This window comes from Podarcis vaucheri (genome assembly GCF_965113315.1).
Source record: "Podarcis vaucheri genome assembly, chromosome: 7".
NCBI lineage: Eukaryota > Metazoa > Chordata > Lepidosauria > Squamata > Lacertidae > Podarcis > Podarcis vaucheri.
This window is the reverse complement of record NC_138765.1, coordinates 4,065,845-4,086,462: the sequence shown is the minus strand read 5'-3', so window position 1 is coordinate 4,086,462 and position 20,618 is coordinate 4,065,845. Positions and strand designations below refer to the sequence as shown.

Sequence of the window (20,618 nt, the reverse complement as noted above, 5' to 3'; positions counted from 1 at the left end):
TACCAGACAAATCAGAAACTGAAGGCAGAATGGAAATGCTATGTAGAGTACATGACTAAACACTGGTCTAAGGACAAAATGTTGGTATGTATGGATTAAGCTCGTAAAGGAAAATAAGAAAAATTTAACTATACAGTCATACCTTGGGTTAAAGTTGCTTCAGGTTGTGTGTTTTCAGGTTGCGTCTTGCGGCAACCCGGAAGTAACAGAACGCGTTACTTCCAGGTTTTGCCTTTCGCGCATACGCAGACGCTCAAAATGACATCACGCGCATGTGCAGAAATGGCAAATCGCAACACGTGCATGCGCAGACGTGGGTTATGTTCTGCTCATGTTGTGAATGGAGCTCCAGAACGGATCCCTTTTGCAACCAGAGGTACCACTGTATTAAGAACATTAACGTTAAGATATATAAGATGCAATATACAATAAGAGCTCTAAATTTAAGAGATTACGAGCTGTGGGAGAGGGAAGAAGAAGAAGAAGAAGAAGAAGAAGAAGAAGAAGAAGAAGAAGAAGAAGAAGAAGAAAGAAGAAGAATAGTAGTAGTAGTAGTAGTAGTTTGGATTTGATATCCCGCTTTATCACTACCCAAAGGAGTCTCAAAGCGGCTAACATTCTCCTTTCCCTTCCTCCCCCACAACAAACACTCTGTGAGGTGAGTGGGGCTGAGAGACTTCAGAGAAGTGCGACTGGCCCAAGGTCACCCAGCAGCTGCATGGGGAGGAGCGGAGACGCGAACCCGGTTCCCCAGATTACGAGTCTATCGCTCTTAACCACTACACCACACTGGCTCAGGAGTGCATTATTTTCTTTTTTCCTCATTTGTGTTTATGTATGTGAGATTGTCAAATGTCTGTTTGTTTGTCTATTTTTGAAAATAATTTTAATAATAATAATAATACAACAACAACACTTGGCCACAAACCAGGAAGGTGCGGACCTGTGCCTAGATGGTGTGGGGTAAAAGGTAAGTTTGGATGAGCCCTGATAACTCCTTTTCTCTCTCTCCCCCCCCTATCTCAGAATGATCCCTTCGTCCAGCAAAGCCTTCCTGGTGAAGGACCTGGCCTCCGGGCGGGACTACAACTTGTGTGTTCTGGCGGTCTACAATGACGGGGTGACGTCTCTGACGGCCACCCGCAGCCTGGGCTGTGTACAGTTCAGCACCCCACAAGACGCCCCCCAGTGCCACTCGCTTCACACCCAGTTCCTGGGGGGCACCATGATCATCATCATCGGGGGCATCATCGTGGCCTCCGTCCTGGTCTTCATCATCATCCTCATGATCCGGTACAAAGTCTACAGCGGGCAGGAGGAGCACAAGAAAGCCAAAGTCAGCAACGTCTACTCGCAGACCAACGGGAACCAGCCCCACGGAGCTGGCCTGCCCTGCTCGGCCTCCAGACCCGAGGGGTGGGGGGTCGCGGACGGCTCGGGGGCCGCCCGGGTGCGGAGGGACTGCAGCGTGGTGGCCTTGGGCAAGGACAGCGAGAAAGGCCCCAGGAGCCACCCCTTGGAGACGGGGGCCGAGGAGGCGCCGTCTCCCCGGAGAAGGAGGTGGTCACGGACTAATGTGGACCTCCATAGCAACCCCTCTGGGCCTGGGGGAGAGGTGTTGAGAGCAGAAGAGCAAGGTAAGCGAGTCGGGAATGTTCAGGGTGGCAGGAGAGGATATGTTGTTTATTCATATCCTTCCTAACTTGCGCTAGCAAGTTCCTTTACTTAGACTTTACATCCCCCTTTTTACATGAACAGCAGATAACTGGTTGCAGGCTCGTGTGAGCCTCTCACTATTATACAATCCAGTCTGTCTCAGATTGAATTGTACGTTCCTGGCAAGTTCCCTCGAATCCCTCTTAAAAGAAAAAACACCACAGTCTTATTCATTAGCAGAGTTTACATTTCCCTTTTTACAAGCACAGCAGATAGCTGGTTGCAGGCTCGTGTGAGCCTCTCACTATTATACAATTCAGTCTGTCTCAGATTGAATTGTACATTTCTGGCAAGTTCCCTCGAATCCCTCTTAAAATAATAAAGACACTACAGTCTTATTCACAAGCAATAAAAATAAAGTTTACTCACAATCAGACACAGCACAGTGTTATCCCTGAAGGCAGGCTTTAGGCTTAAAGTTTGTTGTTGTTTAGTTGTGTTCGGCTCTTCGTGACCCCCTGGACCAGAGCACGCCAGGCACTCCTGTCTTCCACTGCCTCCCGCAGTTTGGTCAAACTCATGCTGGTAGCTTCCAGAACACTGTCCCACCATCTCGTCCTCTGTCGTCCCCTTCTCCTTGTGCCCTCCATCTTTCCCAACATCAGGGTCTTTTCCAGGGAGTCTTCTCTTCTCATGAGGTGGCCAAAGTCTTGGCGCCTCAGCCTCAGGATCTGTCCTTCCAGTGAGCACTCAGGGCTGATTTCCTTAGGAATGGATAGGTTTGCCTAAAGTTACAAATGTATAAAAACAGGTTTACCCCGTAAGGGAGATGACCAGAGGGACTGCTTGGCTGGCAGCCAGCAGTACATCCCAGGAAGTTCGCAGAACGAAAAGGAGATGGAAAAAAGAGAGAGGGGTGCTGCAAATGTGCAAATGTAGATAGATAAAACTTTATTTGCATTAGCCAATGGCCATAGCAACAGTAAAACATTACAGCATACACAGAAAAGGGAATTTGGTATAAGAGCACAATTTAAAGTCCTGAATCAGCCGTCAGTTAGTGGCCCTTATTCTGATGCCCCTGCTATGAACCTAGCAACCTTTGCTGTTATCTGCTCATTTTGATCTGATAGAAGAAAGGAGATTGTGGCAGTGGTTGAGCGCCCTGGGATGGTTAGGACGAGTGGGGTGATGATCTCATTCTTCAGGTCTTCGTAGGGAGCGCAAGACAGGAGGAGGTGTGCCGCTGTTTCGGTGCTACTGTCTCCACAGGGGCAAAGACGTTTCTCAGGCGGGATCTTTTGGAATCAACCATCAAGTACCGCAGGAGAGGGGTGCTGTGTGACTCGTCCTTTTGTTACCTGGACAGGTTAGGTCACGCCCACCTTCTATCACATGCAAAAGGAAGGATGCTCCAGCCAGAAGGAACAGGAATCCTAGAATCATAGAGTTGGAAGAGACCACAAGGGCCATCGAGTCCAACCCCCTGCCAAGCAGGAAACACCATCAGAGCACTCCTGACATATGGTTGTCAAGCCTCTGCTTAAAGACCTCCAAAGTAGGAGACTCCACCACACTCCTGGGCAGCAAATTCCACTGTCAAACAGCTCTTACTGTCAGGAAGTTCTTCCTAATGTTTAGGTGGAATCTTCTTTCTTGTAGTTTGGATCCATTGCTCCGTGTCCGCTTCTCCGGAGCAGCAGAAAACAACCTTTCTCCCTCCTCTATGTGACATCCTTTTATATATTTGAACATGGCTATCATCTCACCCCTTAACCTCCTCTTCTCCAGGCTAAACATGCCCAGCTCCCTTAGCCGTTCCTCATAAGGCATCGTTATGATGCCTTATGAAGTTTCGACTGGCTGGACCAAACATTCCCTCGCATGTCTTCTCTAGCATTACAAGCAATGCTGTACTTGTCTGCCTCTCATGGATCACATCCCACAGGGAAGAGGGTTGCAGGTTTGGGGCAGGCCCCGAGTCGGCCTTTCCGAGCGAGGAGCAGGCAGTGGGGCGTGTTATCTGTATCAGTGGTGACATTAAGGCAGCAAGACATTCCTCACGGTCTTGTTAGACGTGTAGGGATGTGAATAGGTGCCAGGAAAGGATCTCTTTCTTAGATAATTATCCTTCCTTCCTTGCGCTTGTAAGTTCAGCAGGGTGCATCGCTTTTCAGCTTAAAAGGGAAGCTTGCATAGGATAGTTTTAGCCTTTTAGTCTGTGAAACCCAGGATGCTATGTTTACCATGTGGGAATGTTGCAGATAGTAGGATTATCCTTCCTCACTCACGACATTGAGCTGGTAGCAGAGTACATTCCCCTGTATATTGCTGGAAGCTAGTTGGTAGATTCGTTTGAATCTCTCTTGTCCGGATTGGATTATTCCTGGTAAATTCCCCTTTATTCCCTCTTAAAAACAATAAGGACACAACCGTCTTCTTTAAAAGTAATGATGAGAAGTTTACTTACAGTCAGTTCACAGTATGATCCTGAAGGCAGGCTTTAGCTTGTAGTTAGTTACCTCTCCATTCTGAAGGAAATCAGCCCTGAGTGCTCCCTGGAAGGACAGATCCTGAAGCTGAGGCTCCAAGACTTTGACCACCTCATGAGAAGAGAAGACTCCCTGGAAAAGACCCTGATGTTGGGAAAGATGGAGGGCCCAAGGAGAAGGGGACGACAGAGGACGAGATGGTTGGATGGTGTTCTCGAAGCTACCAGCATGAGTTTGACCCAACTGCGGGAGGCAGTGGAAGACAGGAGTGCCTGGCGTGCTCTGGTCCAGGGGGTCACGAAGAGTCAAACTAAACGACTAAACAACACAGAGTGTGAATTTATCCCATATGGGGATTGAGCCCGTGTACTGCTGGCTGAGAGCCAGCAGACAGCAAAAGAACACCTGGAGAAGAAATCAAGAGCTTGAAGAGAAGGCAGATGGCTGTGTGACCAGTCCTTTTATGGGGTCTCCCAGGGTCACACGCCCATCTACCTGGTCACAGGCAGGGGACGGATGCTCCAGACCAGGTGTGACAGGAAGTCCTCCTGGCTGCAGTAACATCCCCCTGTGTGTCCACTCTGGGCAAACAGGAAATGTTGTACTTGATTGCTACAGTGATGTGACATCCCACATGCCATACACCAAATTCCCCAGACATGTCTGGGATTCTAATGACGGAATTAGCATGGGGGAGGGGGATTTCTGGAAATCAGCAAAACGTCCAGGTTTTTTTTTTTTTTGAAACTTTCCCAAGAAAAGCGCAACAATTTCCCCCAAAAAAGCTGAATAACTTTTTGTGTCCGGATTTTTTTTACTTCTTGAAATATGGCAACCCTAAGGCAGGCTGGATTTTCCTGGTCTCTCTCCCCCCTCCCCACCTTTCCACCCCCTTAGAACAACAATTGCACCAACAGCCATGTAAAAGGTAAAAATAACCTTTGCTCACTCAGAATACTTGTTGGAGAGCAACAGATGCAGCAGCTCATTTCGGGTAAGCTTAAAATGGTAATTCAGTTACAAAGAAATGCTTTAATCTTGCTTAAGATGGAGGCCGAGCCTTAACATTTGTTCTCACGTGTCTGGCTTGATGATTTGGTGAAGAGTGGAAGGACACGGGTGGCGCTGTGGATTAAACCACAGAGCCTAGGGCTTGCCGTTCAGAAGGTCGGCGGTTCGAATCCCCGCGATGGGGTGAGCTCCCGTTGCTCGGTCCCTGCTCCTGCCAACCTAGCAGTTTGAAAGCACGTCAAAGTGCAAGTAGATCAATAGGTACCGCTCCAGCGGGAAGGTAAACGGCGTTTCCGTGCGCTGCTCTGGTTCGCCAGAAGTGGCTTAGTCATGCTGGCCACATGACCCAGAAGCTGTACGCCGGCTCCCTCAGCCAGTAAAGCGAGATGAGCAACCCCAGAGTCGGCCACGACTGGACCTAATGGTCAGGGGTCCCTTTACCTTTACTGTTAAGAGAAGAAAAGACAGGTAAGAAAATATAGATAGCTATGCCCTCCTCCTGTCAGGGACATTCTCATAGAATTCCCTCTACCAAACTTACAGGAAAAACCTGTGAGCTTCAGCTCCTGTCATGTGCCTATCTAGCAAATGTGCATTGTTGGTTTGACTGCATTGTAAATGCCAAAAGGACGCGGGTGACGCTGTGGTCTAAACCACTGAGCCTCGTGGGCTTGCCAATCAGAAGGTTGGCGGTTCAAATCCGCACAACAGGGTGAGCTCCCATTGCTCGGTCCCTGCTCCTGCCAACCTAGCAGTTCGAAAGCACACCAGTTCAATTAGATAAATAGGTACTGCTGTGGCGGGAAGATAAACGGCGTTTCCGTGCACTCTGGTTTCCGTCACGGTGTCCTGTTGCGCCAGAAGCGGTTTGGTCCTGCTGGCCACATGACCCGGAAAGCTGTCTGCGGACAAATGCTGGCTCCCTCGGCCTGAAAAATGAGCTGAGGGCCGCACCCTATAGTCGCCTTGGACTGGACTTAACCGTCCAGGGGTCCTAAACCTTATTGTATACCGTATTTTTTGCTCCATAAGAAACACTTTTTTCTTCCTAAAAAGTAAGGGAAAATGTCTGTGCGTCTTATGGAGTAAATGTGTGGTCCCTGGAGCCAAATTGCCCAGGAGCAAAAAGCAGATTGTGCTTTTTTTCTTTTTTTTTTTGGAAAGAGGGAAGTGGGTGTTGAAACAAAGCCGCTGATCATTTGCCGATCGGGGAGAGAGATAAGGGACGCTAGAGATAAAGGAGGCTGCCTGGGAGGGGAGAGGTAAAGACAGGAAACTTGCAAGGAGAGGAGACAGGAAGACTAAAGCAATGAGGAGAGAAATTAGAAGAAAAGGAGGAGCAAAAATTGAGCTGCTCCAGCTAAGGAAAAGACACTAAGGCAAACAAGAGGGAAGGGAATATTGAAAGGAAACAGCTGGGATTGGGAGGAAGATAAGGGAGCTAGCGAGGCTGCCTGGGAGAGGGAAGGTAAAAGCCCATGGATCCTCAGGATTTTTACATTGGGTCACCCCAAATGGTAAGAGGGAGGAAATGGCGAGGAGGACGTGTTGGAAGATGAAAGGGCAACAGGACTTGGTGAGCGGGGAGAGTCTGTGGCAGAGAGAAGTTCAGAATCAGAGGCAGAAGCAGAGGCTGGAGAGGAGAGAGGCCAAGAGGCAGGGAGGAGTCTGGCTGGGGAAGAGTCAAAGGTGTCTCCCCCTCCTGCTGCAACAAGCTCCCCTCCCCTCTTGCCTCCCAGAACCAGGAGAGGCATGAAAAGGGTGGAGGAGAGGTTGGCTGCACGCAGGCGCAGTCTCCGCTTGTTTGGGGAAAGCCCTGGATAGGAGGGGACTTAGATGGCTGTGGAGAGGCTAGGTCTTTCAGTATCGGCAACTGATTTTCATGGAGGAATGAGCTGCTCTGCTCATTAGGCCTGACACTCAACCAAGTCTGCGGATATATATATATATAAATTTATTTTGCTAATAAAGAATTAACTACATCTTTGAACTATGTGCTTGCTGACCGGCACTCTCTTGTGACAGGAGAGGAGTCGCACTGTCTCTCACACGATTCTTTCTTGGTTCAGGGCGTTGGCAACTAGGAAACTCTGCCCAAAATTTGGCCCTCTTTGAATGGCTCTCTTCCCCTGGTCCCAAGGCAAGTGGTTCTGAACGGCTGGCTGCAATTGGAGATGTGGAATATGGCTGCTCCCTTTCCTTTTACACTTTCCTTCTCCTCCTTTCCCCGTTCTTCAGACCTTCCACGCACTGTTGTGGGAAAGGCATTCACTCAGTTTTTGATGGCTGCATTCGACCTGCAGTGATATTGGGTTTCTTTCTCTCTTTTTTTTGATGACTGACACGCAACAGCATCCGGAGTTTGAGCACCCGACCGTGTGCAAGGTTTTATACGTGAATCCTGCCCAAACTATTCACGAGAGGCCTGCAAGTCGAAGCGTCTCAAACATTTGCATTTGTATATTTCCATTTGGGGAAAAATCAGGTTCAAAATCCGAATGTTTTTGCTTTTCCGTTGTGATTTTAAATACCTGCTGCTGGCTTGAGCATTTCACAGAACTGAATTTCTACAAGCAATGCAGTTCTGCTTGTGGAGAGGGAAAGCCACACCAAAAGTAATAATAATAATAATAATAATAATAATAATAATAATAATAATAATAATAATTTATTTATATCCCGCCCTCCCCAGCCGAAGCTGGGATCAGGGCAGCTAACAACAATAAAATAGTACAACATGCCAAAATCATTCATTATAAAATTAACTCAAATCAAACTGATGGTAGCCACTGGGACAGAGCTCTGCGAAGATTGCCAAAGGAGAGAGTTAGGCTGTGCCCTGACCAAAGGCCTGGTGAAACAGCTCTGTCTTGCAGGCCCTGCGGAAAGATGTCAGGTCCCGCAGGGCCCTAGTCTCTTGTGACAGAGCGTTCCACCAGATCGGAGCCACGGCCAAAAAAGCCCTGGCTCTGGTCGAGGCCAGCCTAACCTCTCTGTGGCCTGGGATCTCCAAGATGTTTTTGTTTGCAGACCGTAAGTTCTTCCGTGGGACATACCAGGAGAGGCGGTCCCGTAGGTACGAGGGTCCTAGGCTGTATAGGGCTTTAAAGGTTAAAACCAGCACCTTAAACCTGATCCTGTACTCCACCGGGAGCCAGTGCAGCTGGTATAGCACCGGGTGAATGTGATCTCGCAGCGAAGACCCCGTAAGGAGTGTCGCCGCGGCATTCTGCACCCGCTGGAGTTTCTGGGTCAGTCTCAAGGGCAGCCCCATGTAGAGCGAGTTACAATAATCCAGTCTGGAGGTGACCGTCGCATGGATCACAGTGGCTAGGTCAGGGCGAGAGAGGTAAGGAGCCAACTGCTTAGCTTGGCGGAGATGAAAAAAACGTCGCCTTTGTTATAGCTGCAATCTGCGCCTCCATGGAAAGGGAGGTGTCGAAGATTACACCCAAACTCTTAACGGACGGCGCTGGCACTAATTGCGCCCCTGCAAGAGATGGGAGTTGCCCCCCCCAATCCCATATCGTCCCGTCCCAGCCAAGGCAGTTTAATGAAAATTGGAGCTGATTGCAGCTGATTGAAATTGTTGCAAAGTGTAGAATTGGGGTGGGGTGAGGGCAGAGAGAAAATGGGATGCGATTCTTTGGCCGGGGATGGAAGAAGTGAGAAGGATAGACGAGGGGGAAGAGATCCCCGGGACTTATGGACCAGAAACTTGATGTTTGTGTGGCTTTCTGGCTTGAAGATCTCGCTTGAACCTTTAATGGCTGTAAGGCAGGCAGATGTTCATCAGGTGCTGTTTCTTTAGTGTGCGAAGGGGGAGATGCTGCAAGTCCAGCGTGCCGACCTGCCCGGCACCCATCAGAGAAGTGGGTGTACCCTTCAAAGGGGGGGGCACCCAAGGCCTCTCATCTAACACCCCCCCCCCCGTTAAAATAAAAAAATTCCTTCCAGTAGCACCTTAAAGAATTCTCAGACTGGAAAGAGAAGCTGCTGAATTGCAACTCATTACCAAACTTAAAACCATGGAGAGACCTGGTCTGAACAGAGACATTGGATTCTTATCTCATTATACATGACTAAGCCATTTTTCACCTTCTCACCCCTTGCCTTTTCCTGTAAGACCTATTGCAGTCGTTAAGAGTCGTCAACAGGCTCATCTCAGCTACCTGCCAATCTCCCATTCCCACCACCCCTCTGAGTAATACCCCTCCCCACCTTCTCACTATATAGAAGGATCTGGCAACTTCTGTTTCAGTGTATCTGAAGAAGTGTGCATGCACACGAAAGCTCATACCAAGAACTCACTTAGTTGGTCTTTAAGGTGCTACTGGAAGGGATTTTCTTATTTTGACTATGGCAGACCAACACGGCTACCTATCTGTAACTGGACCCCCCCCCCTTGTCTCTGTTCCGTGCAGATCCCCAGCTGATGCCACCTGCTGGCGAGAGGAAGAATGGCGGCGAATGGACGGACGTCAAGATCTGAGCTCCGTTTGGGGGTCCCCAGTGGGAACAGGCATGGCCAGACCGGAGCCTGAGGTGGGAAGTTCTTTCTCTCTCTTTCCCCACATCCCATCCGCCAATGCAGAGGAATATTGCAGAGCGTAGTTGAACTGCAGAACTCATTGCCACAGGAGACAGCTATAGCCACCAACCTGGGCGGCTTAAAAAGAGGATCAAACAAATCCATGGAAGAGGAGAGGGTTTATCAAAGGCTACTTGCCAGCAGGGTGGATTTAATTTAAATCAAACGGTACTATCAAAAATTACTGATTTGGTTATACTATTTGAAAATACATAGACCAGATAATTATGAAATTATGGTGAGGTTTAATAAGTTAACTGTTTATATTTGGACAACTTTTCTGCCGTACTTTACTGGAAGGAGAAAAACAACCATTTCCTTAATAACAATAGCATTATAGTATATGCATCCATGTTTGTTAACTGACGTGGTTTAAAAAACACACACCTTAGACACAAGGATAACTTAAAACAAATACTTATTTCCTGATGAATAGCCTTTGGACTACAATATAACTTAAATAGAAAACTATATTTAGAACTGTTGTTTCCCCTGAAAGCATTTTATTTAAAAAATCCGTTTTTTAAAAAAAAACACAACACTGATTAAAAAAATCGGATTCAAATAAACAAGCCGTTTAATTTTTTTAAAAAATCTGATTAATTTTCGTTAAAAATACAATTTTTTAAAAATTGATTTTTATCCACCCTGCTTGCCAGGATGGCTGTTCTCTGCTTCCATGGTCAGAAGCACCGATGCTTCTTCATCCCTGTTGCCAGAAGCCACAGGAAGGGAAGAGGGTCTTGTGTTCGAATCCTGTGGGTTTCCCATTGGGACATCTGGTTGGCCACCGTGAGCACGGAAGGCTGGACTTAGCTGGGCCTTTGGCCTGCGCTTGCAACCAGACTCTTCATAGTTTCTTATGGAACCTCCAGGTCTCGGTGCAGTCTATCTGGATCCCTCGGTTATTAGGGGTATTTGGCCACTGTGAGAAGAGGAGACTGGACTAGCTAAGCCATTCATCTGATCCCATAGTGTAGACTCTTCCTATATTTTCTTACGGATGTTCCCCTTGGCTGGGGTGGTCTTTTTCTTCCACGAGCGCAAATCCTATTTTTGCTTCCCACATCCACCCATTTTCGCAGCAGCCCATAAATTTAGCAATCAAAGCCTTATTCCGTCCATCTTCCAAAGGCATTTATTAGGAACAGCCCCATGGTTTTTTTTCCAGAAAATGCCATATTTTTAGTAATGCCATAGAATCACAGAATCGTAGAATTTTGTTCAACCCGATCTGTTGTGGTGAGTTGTATTTGTCCTGCGGAAGGGGGTAAATTCTCTACAGATGAGTTCTTTAAATTTTTAATAGGATGGATGTTCCCCAAGTGCGCAAGGGTTTTGCTATTCTGGGCAACAAAAAACCCGCCTGTGTGTCGTAGTGGTCAGATCGTGGGACTGGGACAGGGGTCAGCAACGTGCGGCCCGTGGGGCGGGTGTGGCCCACGAAGACCGTTTTACTGGCCCACGAGCCGCCCCTGAACCGAGTCGCCCGCTCGGTGGGTCCCCCATGCTAAACCGGCCCAGCGTGGTGTGGGGACTCGCTGAGCAGCGCCGGAAATCACGTCTGCGCATGTCCAGACACCCAAAATCGCTTCTGTGCAGGTGTGATTTTCGCTGTCTGGGCATGCGCAGAAGTGATTTGCGGCACCATCAACATGCGCAGGTGCAATTTCCGGCATCGCGCTGCGCTGGTCCAGCCCACGGACGATCGCCGTGGGAGTGATCCAGCCCATGGCTGGTAAACTTTGCCACCCCTGAACTAGGACATGGGTAGGTAAACTAAGGGCCGGGGGCTGGATCCGGCCCAATCGCCTTCTAAATCCAGCCTGTGGACGGTTCGGGAATCAGCGTGTTTTTACATGAGTAGAATGTGTCCTTTTATTTAAAAGCCGCCCTGAGCCCGGCTTCGGCTGAGGAGGGCGGGATATAAATAAAATATATTATTATTATTATTAAAAGGCATCTCTGGATTATTTGTGGAGCCTGCCTGGTGTTTTTACTTGAGTAGAATGCGTCCTTTTATTTAAAATGCATCCCTGGGATATTTGTGGGGCACAGGAATTTGTTCTTTTTTCCCTCCAAAATATAGTCCAGCCCACCACATGGTCTGAGGGTCGATGGACTGGCCCACAGCTGAAAAAAGTTGCTGACCCTGTTATAAACAGCCACAGTATCCTAGGCACCTAAGCAAAGCCTGATGAGTCAAGCCAGCGGCCATCTAGTAACAGAATCACAGATTTGAAGAGTTGTTAGGGACCCCCAAAGGCCATCCATTCCAACCCCTGGCAACGCAGGAATCTCAACTAGATCATACCAAACCCGCCAGGGACAGTCCCAGATTTACAGAAGCCCTCCTGGTTTCTGATTTGATCCGGGAATACCACGCTTTCCTTTAGGATGTCCCTATTTTCGTCGGAGAAATGTTGGAGGGTATGGTACTGGAATCCTGCGCTAGAATGTGCCACACAAACCTGCATCATCTGTCTGCCAGAGGAACATCAATATCTACAGATATCTTAATATATATATATATATATTAAATGATATTTATTACTTTTTCAACATTTTCAACACAACACTACAAACAAAAAAGAAAAGAGAAAAAAACAATACAAATACAATACAAAAACGCTACATGGACTAACAAAACAAAGCAAAAACCAACAAAAACAATTTAAAAACACCTCAAACATTTTCAATATCTTATATTTCATTCACTTATTTCCAGCGACCTCCTCACACCTCCCTTTTTGTATTCCACTTCTATTAATTGTTTCAGCAATTCCTTTCCATCTTACTCTGTTTTCTATCCTATAATTATCTTAACACATTCTTGCCTTATTTCTCCTTTAATTTTCTATTAATCTATTTATACTTAATTCCTTATGACATTTCTACTAAAGCCATATAGCTTCATTCCAACATTTTTCTAACATTCCTTAATTTTACAATATTTCTATAAATAGTCTTTAAACTTTTTCCAATCTTCTTCCACCGACTCTTCTCCCTGGTCTCGGATCTTGCCAGTCATTTCCGCCAATTCCATATAGTCCATCAACTTCGTCTGCCATTGTCCAACACTTCAGTGTTTTCAAGAAGCAGCCATTCTCTCAACCAGCAAAAGGCAGATGGTTCACAACGAAATTTAAAGGTCTGGCAGGGCAGGTCCACCTCCTTCTTTGGCATCCATCAATATCTTAAGTTTTACTCGAGGCTTCCTGCCCTGCCAAACAACTTTGAAAACATCCCTCTGCCATCTCCTGAAACAATCCATCCCATCCAAAGCTTGCAATGTTTGAAACAAAAGCAACATCCCCAGCAACACAGCAACCCTCATCCCCACCACAGTAATTCGGCCCAACAGTAACAACTTCTGATTTCAGTTACAGATAGGTAGCAAGTGTTGGTCTGCCATAGTCAAAATAAAAAAATTCCAGTAGCACCTTAAAGACCAACTAAGTTAGTTCTTGGTATGAGCTTTCGTGCGCATGCACACTTCTTCAGATACACTGAAACAGAAGTTGCCAGATCCTTCTATATAGTGAGAAGGTGGGGAGGGGTATTACTCAGAAGGGTGGTGGGAATGGGAGATTGGCAGGTAGCTGAGATGAGCCTGTTGACGACTCTTAACGACTGTAATAGGTCTTACAGGAAAAGGCAAGGGGTGAGAAGGTGAAAAATGGCTTAGTTATGTATAATGGGATAAGAATCCAATGTCTTTGTTCAAACCAGGTCTCTCCATGGTTTTAAGTTTGTTTATTTTAACTTCTGATTTGTTTTTTTTTTTAAAAAAATATTTATTAGAGTTTCCAATTTTTTACAAACAAAAAGCAAAAAGCAAACATAAAAACATTAAAAACACATAAATTTCACAACTTATTTTCTCATAACATATTTTCCCAACCTCCTCATACCTTCCCTTCTTGTATATCCAGTTCAAATTATTTATACAGCAAATCCTTATCTCAAAGCATTACAGCTTAAAAAGAAAAGAAAACACCTTACTTTCTCTCCAACATCTTAGATTATTATAACTTTAAATTCTTGCGTACAAAAAGAAAACCATTTTATCATATTCCTTTTACCATTACAGCTAGAAACCACTTAATTTCAATCCAACATCATTCAACATTCCTTAATTTTACAGTATTTTTGTAGATCGTCCTTAAATTTTTTCCAGTCTTCTTCTGCCGACTCTTCTCCCTGGTCACGGATTCTGCCCTGATTTGTCCATATTTCCAAATCCCCCTTCTCTTTAATCCAACATCCTTCAGAGTTATCCTTAAACAGATTCACATTTTTGGCGGTCCAGATATCTTAAAATAAAAAGTAATGGTAAAAGACCCCTGGGTGGTTAAGTCCAGTCAAAGGTGAAATTCGTTCATTCCACCCCCCCCCAAAAAATAGTCCGGCCCCCCACAAGGTCTGAGGTACAGTGGACCGGCCCCCTGCTGAAAAAGTTTGCTGACCCCTGGACTAGGACATGGGAGGCCAGGGTTTGAATCCCACCCCCCTCAGCCATGAAATTGACCACCTTTGTCCGGCTGATGCCTCTCAGTCCTTGCAGGGGTGTCGTGGGGATAAAATGCGGAGAGGGAGAACCACATTAAACCACCTTGAGCTACTCGGAGGAAAAGTTGGGACAGAAATGCAATAAAACAATAATAATAATAGACAACGCTGCTTCTTTCCCTCTCCACCAATTTAATCTGGATTTACCCATGGCTGGGGGAAATCCAATAAAGTTCTTTGGAACAACAGCATCCGCAACCCAAATCCTGTTGCCGACGTTTCCATTTGCAATATCTCAGCACTTCTCTTAACAATATCAAGTCCCCTGGAGCCTTCCGAAGTTGAATTTCAGAGTGGGGCATGCCTGTGCATGCAGACTGAAGGATTGTGCAGTCTGCAGCTGCTGCAGCTGCCGATAATGCATTTTGGAATCCTAGAACTGTCAAGTTTGGGGGGACCCCGAGGGTCATCTAGTCCAGCCCCCACTGTGACGCAGGAATCGGAGCTAAATAATCCCTTGCAGTCGGACACCAAAACTCTTGTTTAAAAATCTTCAGTGAAGGAGAGGCTGCCGCTTTCCGAGGGTGTTTGACCGTTTAACGGCTGGCAGAAAGTCATTCCTGTAGCGCAGTCAGAATCTCATCATTTGAATCCATTGGTTCGAGTCTGTTTTCCATGTGACAGTCCTTCGGATATTTTAAGATAGAGGGACATGGGTGGCGCTGTGGTCTAAACCACTGAGCCTCTTGTGGAGATGGGCAGAGATGACTGGCAGAATCCGAGACCAGGGAGAAGAGTTGGTGGAAGAAGATTGGAGGAAATTTAAAATTTACTTACAGAAATATTGTAAAATTTTTGAATGTTGATGACGTTGAAATGAAATTGAAGGGGTTCTAGCAACAAGGTAAAATGTAAGAGGGGATTAATAAATAGATAAACTAAATTGGATATGAATTTGCGGAACTAACTTTTAAAAAGGGATACAAAAAAGGGAGGCGTGAGGAAGTCAGGAAAATAAGTTAATCAAAGATGAGTTTAAAAAGGGAGTTTTCTTTATGTGTTTTCTTCTTTTTTCTTTTTTTACTTTTGTGTTTAATGTTTGTACCTTTGTATTTTGTATTGTGATTTTGTATTTTTCTGTTTTTGTATTTTTTAAAAAATCTTTTTTACTGATAAAATTAAATAAAATATTATATATAAAAAAATAAACCACTGAGCCACTTGGGGAGGGGTCAGCAAACTTTTTCAGCAGGGGGCCGGTCCACTGTCCCTGAGACCTTGTGGAGGGCCAGACTATATTTTGGAGAGAAAAAAGAACGAATTCCTATGCCCCACAAATAACCCAGAGATGCATTTTAAATAAAAGGACACATTCTTCACATGTAAAAACATGCTGATTCCCGGACCATCCGCGGCCTGGATTGAGAAGGCGATTGGGCAGCATCTTGCCCCCAGGCCTTAGTTTGCTTACTCCTGATTTATAGGGTCTCCCCACCCCCCAGTTTCCTCCTTCTAAAATATGCTTTTCTAATAATAATAATAATAATAATAATAATAATAATAATAATAATTTATTTATACCCCGCCCATCTGGCTGAGTTTCCCCAGCCACTCTGGGCGGCTCCCAATCAAGTGTTAAAAACAATACAGCAATAAATATTAAAAAGTTTCCTAAACAGGGCTGCCTTCAGATGTCTTTTAAAGAGAAGATAGCTGCTTATTTCCTTCACATCTGCTGGGAGGGCATTCCACAGGGTGGGTGCCACCACCGAGAAGGCCCTCTGCCTGGTTCCCTGTAACCTCACTTCTCACAGGGAGGGAACCACCAGAAGGCCCTCGGATCTGGACCTCAGTGTCTGGGCTGGGCGATGGAGTGGAGATGCTCCTTCAGGTATACCGGACTGAGGCCGTTTAGGGCTTTCAAGGTCAGCACCAACACTTTGAATTGTGCGCGGAAACGTACTGGGAGCCAATGTAGGTCTTTCAGGACCGGTGTTACGTGGTCCCGGCGGCCGCTCCCAGTCACCAGTCTAGCTGCCGCATTCTGGATTAATTGCAGTTTCCGGGTCACCTTCAAAGGTAGCCCCACGTAGAGCGCATTCAAGTAGTCCAAGCAGGAGATAACTAGAGCATGCACCACTCTGGCGAGACAGTCCGAGAGAAGGGAGGGTCTCATCCTGTGTACCAGATGGAGCTGGTAAACAGCTGCCCTGGACACAGAAACGACCTGCGCCTCCATGGACAGCTGTGAGTCCAAAATGAGTTACCCCATTCAGGACCAGGAAGTCCCCCACACCTGCCCGCCCCCTGTCCCCCAAGAACAGTACTTCTGTCTTGTCAGGATTCAACCTCAATCCATCAGCCGCCATCCATCCATTGTACTTCTGCAAGCTTCACGTCTTCTTTTCCCCTAGCAGGCTGATGCCGCCGCCAACACCCCCCCCCCCCCGTTGTGGGTTGGTGACATCATTTTGTCCACAGAAAGACGAGTACGTGGAGAATTGCGTTCGCTGCTCATATATATATGAGTTTCAGTGCCCAGACCAACCCCGCTCTTGGCTTCTAAATCAATAGCGGACGGGCTATTGCAGGGTAATTGAATATAGCAGGCATGGAAAAGGTTTCAGCCATCTGTATTCGCAGAGGGATGGAAGACCTGGGCTGGTTTCAAGCCTGCCTCCAGGCAGCTCTTTTCCTTCTCCTGCCTTTGGGCCTTTAAAAGAAAAAGGGAAAAACTATTTTTTTATTAAATCTTACCCACATAACCCAAATAACAGAAGAGAGCCTCGTGAGAGAAGAACGCATTAAAAGCTAAACTGCATTGAGGCTGGCATGGGATGGCCATCCTTTTAAAGCATATCGTTTCCCTTCCAAGAATCCTGGGAATTCTAGTTTTGTTAAGGGTGGGAACCATAGCGCTGTGGGGGGTAAACTGCAGTTCCCAGAATCCTTTGCGGGGAAACGATTTTGTAAAAATATATTCATTGGTTTTTCAAAGATTTTGATGAAGCAAATCAAACAAATCACACAAGGGTAGAATTAAACGAGTTGTCAGGAAATCTTCAGCCGCGATTGCTGCATGGTCTAGATGACTTTGGGGGTCCCGTCCGACTCTACAGTTCTAAGGCAACTCTGGACATGTGCCAAGTGCCTTTCCCTAACTGAGGAGTAACAGATTGAGGTTGAGTCCTGACAAGTCAGAAGTACTCCCTGGTCCTGAATGGGGCAACTGTGTCCCTGAAGGACCAGGTGCGCAGCCTGGGAGTCATTTTGGACTCACAGCTGTCCATGGAGGCGCAGGTCAATTCTGTGTCCAGGGCAGCTGTTTAACAGCTCCATCTGGTATGCAGGATTAGACCCTCCCTGCCCATGGACTGTCTGGCCAGAGTGGTGCATGCTCTGGTAATCTCCCGCTTGGACTACTGCAATGTGCTCTATGTGGGGCTACCTTTGAAGGTGACCTGGAAACTGCAGCTAATCCAGAATGTGGCAGCTAGACTGGTGACTGGGAGCGGCCGCCGAGACCACATAAAACCAGTCCTGAAAGACCTACATTGGCTCCCAGGACGTTTCCAAGCACAATTCAAAGTGTTGGTGCTGACCTTGGAAGCCCTAAATGGCCTCAAAAGCCCAGTAGACCTGAAGGAGCATCTCCACCCCCATTGTTCTGCCTGGACATTGAGGTCCAGCTCCAAGGGCCTTCTGGCGGTTCCCTCCCTACGAGAAGCCAAGTTACAGGGAACCAGGCAGAGGGCCTTCTCGGTAGTGGTGCCCGCCCTGTGGAACTCCCTCCCACCAGATGTCAAAGAGAAGAACAACTACCAAACTTTTAGAAGACATCTGAAGGCAGCCCTGTTTAGGAAAGCTTTTAATGTTTGATGTATTACTGTATTTTAATATTTGGTTGGAAGCCGCCCAGAGTGGCTGGGGAGGCCCAGCCAGATGGGCGGGGTACAAATAATAAATGATGATGATGATGATGATGATGTAGCTAGTTCTGGGCACATGGCTTTCGAGGAACGGTCTCCCAGGGGGACTTAAACCACTCCCAGATTTAAAACAACCACTCTCTCTTTTTCTTTCCTCAGATCGGAGCTGGGACTTGAAGCTCACCCCTCCTGCGCGTCCCTCCAACCTCCCGGCCTCTCGCCAGGCAGCGAATCCGCAGCAGGAGCAATGTCCTGCCTCCGTGGACCGGATCGGGGGCTGAGCTGGGGCTGCCAGGGGGGGCCACGCAAAGAGGCTGGGAGGTGAGTTCAGGTCCTGTTTTCGAAATGCAACACATCCGTTTGCCTGGGTTCTCTGTGGTTCTGCAGCCGTGCAACACAGAATGGTAATTTGGGTGCCGAGTGCGAAGCCTGCCCCGAACGCAATGCCCCAGGAGTTCCATCACCCCATGGCATTGTGGGTGGAAAGCACAGGGGCTGCTTTGACAATTCTGCCAGCCATCTTGTGCTACGTGGCATGTTTCTTTTCCCACAATGCCTCGGGGCAAGTGCCACCTGGGGCTGGTGGTTGCCCAAAATAATACAGAGGGCAACGTTCTGGTCGCCTCATCTCAAAAAGGATATTGTGGAGTTGGCAAAGGTTCAGAAAAGGGTGACCGAAACAAAAAAGGGAGTGGAACGGCTCCCTTACGAACAAACTTATTTAACTTTTTAATGGTTTCATTGCATGGTTTTGTGGGATGTGAAACACAAGAGCAGGCAAGTACAACCTTCCTAGAGTATAAGCAAGTTCACAATTTAGCAGAGTAACATTCCCCTTTTTAAACTCACAGCGGATGCGTTTGCTCAGGCTCACTAAAGCCTCTAGAATAACTGTTCTGGTATTTCCCCCTTATTCCCTCATAAAAGATAAGACACGGCACAGTCTTCTATAAAAGTATAAAAAAGAATTTACTCACATTCTGTTCACCATCAGATAGCAGACTTTGCTTAGAAAAGTAACATACACCTGGAAACTATCTCATAAAGAGACAGTCCCTTTGTCCTCTCTTGGCTGTACTTGACTGCTCTTGTGTTTCACATCCCACACTCTCCCACAACTCGTGTTCAGAAGCTTAGCTGCTTCCACTATGAACATGTCTAATTCTCTTCTAAAGCTATCCAGGCCGGTGGCCGTCACTGCCTCCAGTGGCAGTGAGTTCCATAGTTCAACTATGTGCTCCGCGAAGAATTCCTTTGTGCTACCTGTCCTGAATATTTCAGCATTCAGCTTCACTGCATCTCCTCTATAGGAGAGAGGGAGAGCCCAGATTCTTATAGGGGAAGATTTTCATCTTGCCTCCCAAAAATTGCTTTCCGTGACTTTTGCCCGCATTTCAGAGCGTCGCGGGATCTAAAGGCCTTTTCCTATTTTCTCTCCCTCCCCAGGTTGAATTTTCGGACTGCACATCACTCCTCCGCTCTCTCTCCCATCACAATGGTGCTGCCCATCACAATTTGAGGGGTGGGGCCAGCAGCCCCTGCCCCGGACCCTCCTTCACGCCTCCCGCGGGGTGGGAGAGTTGTGCTCCGCGCTTGCCGAGGTCTCACCCATGTGCTGTTTCTACTGGATTCTCACTCGTGGACCCCCGCTTTTCTTTTCTACGAAGCTCGCTCCCGTTTTTCTAAACTGTGTTCCACAATTTTCTAATAAACAGAGTTGGAAACCAGTGACGGACGGGGTGGCACCGGGAAGCTCCCTAAAAAGGGGTGTCTGTCTGTGTCTGTGTGGCTTCTTTCCATAGCTGTCAACCATCCCTTATTTGGCGGGAAAGTCCCTTATCCCAGCGCCGTGTCCCGCTGCTGTCCCTTATTGATGATGTCCCTTAAATTTCCCGGGTTTCAAAGGAAGCAGCTCCTCTCCCTCCCTCCCTGCCGGCCAGGGAGGAGGGAGGCTCCAACTGTGTTGCTTGGCTGTGTTGCTCACCCAATAAGGAGTCTAAGAACGACCGGGAGATGGAGCTTGCATGCCTTGTGCCGATCAAATCAGCCGCGTTGCCTGGGGACTCACCTTTGCTCAGCGCTTCCCAGCAGAGAGGTGACGGTGGTTTTCCTTGCTGCATCCCCTTTGCCGGGTTGCTGCGCTGTGGGAACCACCGCTTGAGGCTTCCTTTGGCTGCTGGCTGGGCTTTCTGCCTTTGGCTCGGAGGGGCTCAGAAGTTGAACATACCTGTGCCCCTTGGAAAATCCCTTATTTTGGCTGCTGATCCCTTATTTTTGAGGCTGCTGGTCCCTTATTTTCAAATCTGTAAGTGGACAGCTATGCTTCTTTCCAGAACGAGTAAAGGATAACATGAACTGAACTGTTTCTTAATAATGACCCCCCAGGCTCAAGCCTGGCAATAAAAGGAGAACCAAATCAGCAAAAAG

At 47.2% G+C, this 20,618-nt stretch overlaps 1 protein-coding gene across 1 annotated transcript in view; it reads left to right on the top strand.

Annotated features, from left to right (window-relative positions):
* LOC309536780 (leucine-rich repeat and fibronectin type III domain-containing protein 1-like protein) overlaps positions 1-19,963 on the top strand; it is a 74,637-nt gene extending 54,674 nt beyond the window's left edge. Inside the window, exons 3-6 of the mRNA XM_082231084.1 lie at positions 1,027-1,637; positions 9,584-9,704; positions 18,351-18,512; positions 19,638-19,963. Of these exons, the coding sequence (XP_082087210.1) occupies positions 1,027-1,637; positions 9,584-9,651 (679 nt within the window). The 3' untranslated portion in view covers positions 9,652-9,704; positions 18,351-18,512; positions 19,638-19,963. The remainder of the gene's footprint in view (positions 1-1,026; positions 1,638-9,583; positions 9,705-18,350; positions 18,513-19,637) is intronic.
* Positions 19,964-20,618: the final 655 nt, after the last annotated feature.